Source organism: Synchiropus splendidus, chromosome 1, assembly GCF_027744825.2.
Source record: "Synchiropus splendidus isolate RoL2022-P1 chromosome 1, RoL_Sspl_1.0, whole genome shotgun sequence".
In the NCBI taxonomy this organism is placed as follows: domain Eukaryota; kingdom Metazoa; phylum Chordata; class Actinopteri; order Syngnathiformes; family Callionymidae; genus Synchiropus; species Synchiropus splendidus.
The window spans coordinates 63803954-63812993 of NC_071334.1; the positions used below are offsets into that span (position 1 = coordinate 63803954).

Consider the following 9040-nt stretch of genomic DNA (forward strand, 5'->3'; position numbering starts at 1 on the left):
TCTCTCTCTCTCTCTCTCTCTCTCTCTCTCTCTATATATATATATATATATATATATATATATATATATATATATATATATATATATATATATATATATATATATATAAAACACAATGCTGGGTAATAGTCTGCCACAGAGGATCGGTAACACATAGTCAGGATTTTCTTATTTTCTTTAATAGAGCCTCTGAACTAGAACCAGTTTCAACAATGCAGTCTACCTGTTGAAATGACAATATTAGTTGGAATTACTTAAGCCAAAAGGGTTATGAGAGGTAAGAGTGGAATTCTCTGACTGAATGTTTATACGAAAAGTCATGGCTCACGATTTGAAATCCAGTTTAAGGCATTTAAGCATCTACACGACTGAGGAACCTTTTTTTCATATTATTCACCCACCATGACAATTAGTAATGTATATGCAATTGCTATGCTCCAATGACTTGTGTAGTAACCAAGAGAAAATATCATTCCTGCTTCATGTGTTGCTTCTTCTTCTCTGTAAAAAGCAAAGGTTAACCACTGAATAAACACGTCGATCAATATTACCGCCCCGACCCCAGCATTTGGAGCCAGAGCCTTATTTATTCAGTCTGGCTTTTATTGTCCATCATGAAGACAGTTTATATATTTTTTACTGTAACATATTTAACGATATTTAGTCCAGGGAGCTGCTCAGAATCACAGTAAGTTTTCCTATGACCAATTTTGTTTATTTTCATTGTTGTTTTCTAGAGGGTTTGCACATGTTTTTGATGTTTGTTGTTTTTTATTTTGAAGTGATTTATTTTTTATTTTACAGTGACTTGCATTCAGCATTTCATAAAGTCATGTAGTCATTGTGTTTATACATATATATATGTAAGTCTGCGATAATACAATATTTCCAATTAATTTTGCTGTATATTAATTAAGTCTTAACAATTTAACAAATGTTTGGGAGGCTATTTTCATACAACTTTGGACTCAATGATCATACTGTAGTAACATTACATGGCCATTTCCATGACAGTGGAAACATTATCACAAATGGTGTCAGTGCTTGAACAACTCATGCATGGATGTGTTGTTCTTCAGCAGCCAGATTCTATCCATCACCCCCTCCACAGCAGAGCAAGTGAACATCATAAAGAATGTTTCCACTCATTTCAAGGTGCGAATCCCTGCTTTGTTTTATCTCATCGCGATCACGTGTTCTCTTCTCCTTTGTAAGTGCAACACATTGTTTCAGACTGCATTGTGGCAGCCTGCGGCTGTTCAATACATCAAGGAAAAAACTGAAGTTCACCTGTTTGTTCCTGCTGAGAGTCCTGTCATGGATATACTGCAGAGGAACAACATAACATTCATGTACGTTTGTCTCTTGACACTGAAGTCTTTCGACAAGCCGACAGCTCTAACATGTTTGTTTCAGAGTCTTACTGGCCAACACCGAGGAGTTGATCGAGATGCAGACAAGGAATGACTCCTCTGACCCCAGAAGCAGCTCGAGTTTCTATGAAAAATATCACAGTTTGGAAGACGTGAGGCTCTTAAATTTGTACAGACCAGATGATGGCGAGTTAAAGTCGACTTCACATTTTATCTTCTGGTTTTATTCAGATCTACTGGTGGATAAACAGAACCTCCCAAGAGCACCCTGACACAGTCAAAGTCATCCTGCTAGGCTCCTCTTACGAGAAGAGACCAATTTATGCTCTGAAAGTACGAATCAGTCAAACATAGCCTTTTCAGCTGGATCGTTTTCCTCTTTGATGTGTGTTTCATTCTCTTAGTTGTCTCTGAACAGCAGACCCAATAAAAAAGCTCTGTGGATCGACTGTGGAATTCATGCCAGGGAGTGGATCTCTCATGCTTTTTGTCTATGGTTTGTGCAATATGTGAGTACAATGACTCAATTGATGACCTGCGTTTGGGAGCGTATGTAGCTCCTGCAGATGGGCATGTGTATTTCATCAGGTCAGTAAGGGTTAGCGCATGGTAAAGCTATCTTTTCTCTCCTACAGTCACTGTCCTTCTACAAGCAAAACCAAGAGATCACTTTCATTCTGGACAACATGGACGTCTACGTCTTACCTGTTCTAAATCCTGATGGTTATCGCTATACATGGACAACGGTAACCATCAGTTGCCTGGTCTGCGGTGTCAAAAAAGCTTTGTATTATAACTTATACGCTGATGTTAGGACCGCATGTGGAGGAAGAACCGTTCCGTATGCAGTAGAACCGGCTGCATTGGTGCTGACCTTAACAGGAACTTTGATGCCAACTGGTGCAGTGAGTATCAATCGGCTGATACCTTGAGCACAAGCATGAGAAGTTAAAGTTTTTTGTGATTGACAGCGGAGGGAGCGTCTAATGATCCATGCAGTGAAATCTACTGTGGAGCCTTTCCTGAGTCGGAGCCAGAATCGCAGGCTGTGGCCAACTTCCTGCGCAGCCACAAGGATTCTATCGCTCTGTACCTCACTATCCATGCTTACTCTCAGATGATACTGTTCCCCTATTCATACACCGTGCAGGAGGCAGAAAATCACAAGGACCTGGTGAGGCAGCACTTTACTCCTCAAACATTAACAAGGTGGATAGGTTCTTTGCAGGCAAATGCACTGTGTGGACAGGGCCTGATGCCAGTGCGCCTTCAGATGACGCCATCATTCCATTGGTAGACCGGGATGACGTACCTGTTCACTCGTAATAAACCACCAATATAGATTCAGGGGACAGAGGGACTGGCCCATAACCATGATTCAAATTCAGTGGCCAACCTAAAGGCCGAGACATTTGCTTGGATCCTGATGGTTCCTGTTACTTTGCCCAACAAGTTGTTGTGCTATTTGATTTGGAAAGGGGAAGTTAGTGTGTGTCCTCTGGGAGTGCAGTGAACACTGGTCACTCCAGGTCTGCAAAAAGAGTAAGAGGTTTTAAGTTAAGGCTGGCATCCTACAAGGCCCCAGTTATGTTGCTAAACTATTGGATGGCCATCATCCAATACACAAAGAACTGTAAAACATTCTCTCATTTTGCTGTTAAAGTTGGCGATGGCTCAGGAAGCTGCTCACAGTATCAGGAGATATTACAGAAACAACTACAAATATGGTCCCGGCGCGAAGACAATATGTAAGTTGGACAGGTGAAGTTCATGTTTCTGTTGGTCCTAACACACACTTGTGATTCTCCTCCAGACGTGGCTCCTGGCGGTTCAGATGACTGGGCTTACAACCTGGGCATCAAGTACTCCTTCACATTCGAGCTCCAGGACCGTGGGCGATACGGGTTTCTTCTGCCACCTTCTCACATTTCCAGAGCCTGTAATGAGGCTCTCCTTGCTGTGAAGAAAATTGCTCACAAGGTCATAGAGAAGACACAAGCCACAGAAGGACACACAGCTTGATCAACTGAAAACCTCTTTCCAAGCACCACATTGTCTCAAATCTACAAGTACCCAGGTTCAAAGAGGGACGTCTTTGCAGCGCTCCTCTGATTTCACATATGAAATACATTACCAGCGACATTAAAGAGGAGTATGTACCTATAGAAATTGGCTCCACTTCTATCAGTATTTGTTGTAGCTCAGCAGCCTCTCATAATTGCAAAATAAATGCACATTAAATAATATTGATGGTGGGCCACTGTTTTCCGGTCATATTTGCCAAAGACACATGCAAGATGTTCCAAGATTGATTTGATTTATCTTTAAATAATTCATTCTGGATTGATAAACATCACTTTCTTTGTGCAGAGGAGGTGTCCATGTGCGTAGGCATCTAGCAATGTCTGGCCATTGCTAGATGTCATCTGAAGCATGACCCCAGACAGACCAGCCTCCAGCAGGATTCATTTCACGAGTCGACAGTTTGATCCCTCAACTTAATCCACTGCCTTCACCTTACCTGTGAAAAGTGATTTTACGGGATCTGTTTCTACGGTTCTACTCAAATCTGAAAGGCATCCGAAAGCAGCACATAAGTTCGGTAACACCGTTGTTGGCCAAACGTGAGCAAGCAAGCAACGTCTGGGGAAGCCATTTACACGCACACAGCATGTATCAAAAGTGAAGAACGAGTTTGGCTCACGTTTTGGGCAGGTGTACTGCTGCATATTTTGGCTTGTAATGCTGTTTTGGTTTTTCATTTTTCAAGCACATGTATTCAGCACGTCTTGTGCACAGCTTTTTGGAATGTTTAAAAGATAAACACAACTTTTAAAAGTCGGGATGTCTGATTTTGGCATTTTGCCGATATCCATTATGCCTGTATTTTCTAAACACTTGAAATTCTGATACTGATATAAACCGATTTCTGGCCAGATAACTTTTGCTATCATAAGATTAACACATTAAATATTGCTCTTGTGATGCCTGTATTAAAAATGTTAAAATTAAGAACCCAAAAACATCAGAGGCAGGGGTCCCCACTTTTTCAGCTTGCAAGCTCCTTTTAAATGACCAAGTCAAGAACCGTTTTGCAGCTGAGACACAACACGAGAAGCAGATTCAAACACAGAACATACATAAATAAAATAAAACAGATACAATTTAATTAAGCCTGTTATTTTGTCAAATAATTAAAGATCACATCATTTTAGCGTCCTCGGACTTTAGTTCAGCATACACTGATGAACGCGGGTTCCGTAGAATGCACTGAGGTTCTTGAAGTCCTGAATAAACGCAACAGCGAGTTTTAACCCAAGGAAGACTCTGATTTTCGATTGCAGGATGTTAGCACACATGCTAGTGGAAGCTATTTCCAAGCCCAAGTACAACATCTTTGGAACCAGGCTTATTATCTCGGCTGCTTTTGCATGCCTTGAAATGGACAAATTGAATAGAGAACTGGATTTGAAGACCATGAACCAGTCTAAGTTGGAGTGGGAGCGCCAGGAGAGCCTGTGTTAATAATAATAAGCTGACCTGACCAGTGAGCTGAACATAACCAGTGAGTGTTGACTCAGGGCGACTTGTAAGATCTGCAAAGGGAGTCGTGCAGTCCTTTCAGGATACTGCTATTTAAATAGATGTATAGCATGAAGCCACCAGTGATATCCTTAATCTGGATCGGTGACCTAGTTGTGACAGGTGCTGCTGAAAATCACCAAGGTGCTCCATTGAAACAGGGGCCGCAGCATGGACAGGTATGCAATTTTGGATGAAGGGTGAATTTGTCATTTCCCCAGAAAGCCTGCCTCGTGCTAAATATAACACCACAGGGGCTTCAACCGGGGAAGAATGGGGTTTCGCTGATCATTCATGTTTGACAGAGTCTCCGCAGAGGACGTATCCACATCTCCGCAATCTCATCCACTGTCCAGTTGGAGGAATGCACTCAGACAGACATGTTGGTCTACAAGGCCACGAGCACAGGAGAGCTCCAGTCCCCCAATACATGCCATATATTTGGCTGACTGAGCTCTGTATTGATGCTAGTGATTTTCATTCAAAGACATCAACAGTATGTTTCCTCATTGTTTATCATGTTGTGGTTGTTATAGATCTGTGTTGTTGATAACTGTCCTCTCTGATTGACAACCAGCTGATTCATTTCACTTAATATAAGTTATTAGTTACTTCTAAAAGTGAAAAATAAAACAATCAAAATTGATTTGTCCTCAATTTGCTTGTGTGTTGTTCGTCATATTTGTAACAGACATTCATTTTAATTTCAGCCTCATTTGTTTTGTTGTCATTTTGTTGTCACCATTGTTGCATCCCATTAAACATGTTTGGAAACATTTGGAATGCTACATTGTGAAGCTTCAATATTGAAAGTGAGAACTTAAATAAATAGTGCACAATAATACAATTTGTAAATGTGTTATTTTTCAATACATTCCTTACGCTAATTACTAAAACAAATGTGTTTTTTTCATTTTGAGAAGTACAAATCAATAATGTTCAAATTCGTGGCAACATGCTGCTGTCCTATTTTCAGACACATGACCAGCCAAGCTCTTGCTTGAAGCTACGTCGGCCGTGACGAAGCGTTACAAACTTCTCCAGCTTCATGTCCAGGCGAGACGACCGCCAGCCAATCACAGCTTGAGATGTCAGAGGAACAGCAGGTGAGGCAATGACCTGTAAAATGGCCAGACAAGTGGCGGTAGTCACGTCACATTGAACCTCAAGAGTTTTAATGCCACAAAATGAACTCGGGCCCAAATATGTAGTACTGATGGATGTGGTCAGAAATTCTCTTGGTGTCCTCTTTGTGTGCTCGACTCTTTTATGCTGCTCACATTTTTGTGACTTACCATCCAAGAGTTCTGCGTCTTTCGTCTGCTGCTCACTTTGGAAAAAGGTAAATGGCTCTTACTTATATAGTGCTTTCCATGCTTATCCAGCAACCAAAGTGCAAACCAGGGTGACGTGTCTCAGGGACACAACACAAACACGTCGCCACCTCTCAGTCACAGTCTGAGTTAGGTTGTGTCTCAAAGTTTAACACAGGTTTCTTTCTATTGTGAAGTTACGTGAACATCATCCTCAACACAGTTTAGCACTCACTTGGAAGGGTTTCTCTGTTGCTGCTGGAGAACAAGGAAGTCCCACTGGACTTGATCTTTTCAGCTCTGCACAGTCTCTCTCAAACTGAAGAAATATTTAGAGCCTGTCACTGTGTATGCATGCGTATATTTGTGTGTACTGTGTGGGTCTGTGTGTACCTCCTTGTAGACTTCGGTCAGGAACCCCCACTTGTTTGGCCAAACATCTGCCGAATTCTTCTCAAGCCCCACATGTGCCTTCCTGAGCAGAAACCAATGACAGACAAATTTTCAGGTGGATAGCCAACCCACCTGCCCTGCTGTTTCAGGTAACCCCAAGTCCTCTGCACCATTGCACATCAGAGGACTAAAACAAGTTGTTCTCTCTGAATTGAAAATAGCAACAGATAGATTCGCCACTGGTGCTGGTGAGGAAATTTCATCAAATTCAAGCTTCTACAGGCCAAAGTCAAAAGTGTCATGTGATCTACATGGTGTCTTTTCGACAATACATAGCTCTGACACCAGAAATGAGACATTCAATAAGTCAACAACTGCAAACAGTTGCAGCATAGAAGTTAGAAAATGTTTACCAGATTTCATCCTGATGAACAGAGTTGATGGCTCGAGAAGATCGTGGAGCGTCTGCCATGAGTCCAGAGAGTGTGTTTGTATGCGTGTCTGTGTCACATTCTCATGTTTCGTGGTGTGTGACACTGGTGAATCTCATGTTTCTTGTTCACCACCAGGTACTTTGTGGTTAATGTTTGAACAAACTTCCGTGAAACACTCCTGAACACAAGAGCACAGCTGAACACTAAATCGCACCATGAAGATAAAAGTCCTCCTGCAGGTATTGAAAGCTCCGTTCCCCAAACGGGAATCAAACCTGGGATGCAGCTATTCAATGGTTGTCTAAGACATGGCGCAGAAAAACAAGTCATGAAGGCTAACATGAACGGAGACTGAAATAAAGAGCATTTGCCAACCACTAAAGGAACCACGGTGGTGAGAGCGCTGAATGCAAAGCACCCTTTATGACAAGGTACTCTGATGCCTGAACTTTTGACAAAGAAGTACACAAATGAAGTACAGTGTCACCTCACCGTTCCATGAATAACAGTTCTATATCATGTGTGTTTCGCCCTCTAAACGCCTTCGCTATTGGTTAATCCACATTGAGGCACTGGCCTCAGCCTGAGGCTTCGATTGAAGTCTCTTCTCCAGACTAAAGTATCTGTGTCAGATCCATTTTCTTAAAACACATCATGTTATGCAGGTTTCATTTCCTTTGCCAATGAGTTCCACATTTTCACCACCACTATTGCAGTGTGCCAGAGTCTTCAGACACCTGATTGGTGGAGCTGTGTGTAACCAGTTGGGTTGGAACAAAAACCTACCGGGGTTTTGGACTACTGTGGTTATAACAGTCTTTGTAGATGACCCAGTAGCAGTCCAATTCTGGCTCTGATCATGACCAGCATATCTAGTCTGACAAATAACTCATGTAACTTCAGGACAGTTCATTGTTATGTGCCCTGTCATTTGCTTTATACATTATTCTAATAACCTTCTGGAGCAGAAGCAGTGGTCTTGTGTTACAGTGGTCAGTGGTCCCCCACACCTCGACTCAGTAGAGTAAGTATGACGGTATCAGAGTACAGTACTGTGTTCTCAATGCTCATTCATTCAAGTAGAATTTGCATTAGCTCATTTTACACTGTCTATATTCTACAAACAGTCAGAAATGTTGGCCACAATACTCAGTCTAATCTCTTTCCATTATATGTCAAGGACAAGATACTAGAAAAGACCATGGATTTAGTTTTTCATGAGAAGAGTCTGTTTATATCTAGCCATATTTCAATTTTCTTCATTTCCAGTTCCATATTCTCACAGCCTCTCAACTAATGTCATTTGTGTCATCTGCGAACTTGATTCATTTGTTCCAACACCTCTCTCTTTCTTGTCATTTATTTATGAAATTTTTATGAATTCACCGATATATGTTGCGCTGTTTCTTTCAGCCTGATGCTTTTCAGCATTTGGGAAGTACGCTGCAAGAACTGGAGGTCACGGCACCATTAGACTCAATAAAAACTGGATAGCCCTACTTTTATCACCTTCTTTCTCCAGTCACAGCATGACCATGTCACTGTACCATGTTGTGGGAGCCTGAGTTCCAAAGTTTGTCAGCCCTACTGGTGCTGTGACCTTCACTTTTTCACAGCCTCTTCAGTAAAAGAACAAAGACACTCATGAACTGCTTCTTCTCCTCTTTGAAGTCACAATGTGTGTTTCACAGTTTCTGCTAGACATCTGATGTGAAATATTTCGACTTTTTATATTTTTTTATATTTACAGAATGACCAATAGCTACTAAGAGAAGTTTTGAAAATGCAGCCAAGTGGTTTTTCAGTAACAGACTCGGCTTTGGGAGAGTATTCAGACTTATCCCTGAGTCTCTCTGAGTTTGAGCATAAGCTATGCATGTATTTTGAACGTATGGGATGATGAGCTAGTTCCAGCTCACGCCCCAAGGCTGGTCTCTTGCTGTGA

The 9040-nt window shown here is 41.6% G+C and overlaps 2 protein-coding genes across 3 annotated transcripts; one reads left to right on the forward strand and one right to left on the reverse strand.

Annotated features, from left to right (window-relative positions):
• Positions 1-446: 446 nt before the first annotated feature.
• cpb2 (carboxypeptidase B2 (plasma)) lies at positions 447-5796 on the forward strand. Of its 2 annotated transcripts, none has more exons than XM_053854562.1 (11): positions 447-688; positions 1083-1155; positions 1234-1352; positions 1417-1525; positions 1605-1706; positions 1778-1882; positions 2009-2119; positions 2188-2278; positions 2345-2547; positions 3037-3121; positions 3187-5796. In XM_053854562.1, the coding sequence occupies exons 1-11, from the start codon at positions 615-617 to the stop codon at positions 3393-3395; spliced, it is 1281 nt and encodes a 426-aa protein (XP_053710537.1). In that variant the 5' UTR covers positions 447-614; the 3' UTR covers positions 3396-5796. The 2 variants fall into 2 exon arrangements, with proteins under 2 accessions (XP_053710537.1, XP_053710536.1); XM_053854561.1 differs by having other exon boundaries at positions 471-688; positions 1080-1155.
• Positions 3856-7393, reverse strand: LOC128752869 (uncharacterized protein C20orf85-like). Its single transcript, XM_053854563.1, has 4 exons — positions 7075-7393; positions 6662-6743; positions 6504-6587; positions 3856-6074 (listed from the first exon to the last, which is right to left on the reverse strand). Exons 1-4 carry the CDS (start codon positions 7131-7133, stop codon positions 5928-5930), a joined length of 372 nt encoding a protein of 123 aa, XP_053710538.1. The 5' UTR covers positions 7134-7393; the 3' UTR covers positions 3856-5927.
• Between the last annotated feature and the right edge of the window lie 1647 nt (positions 7394-9040).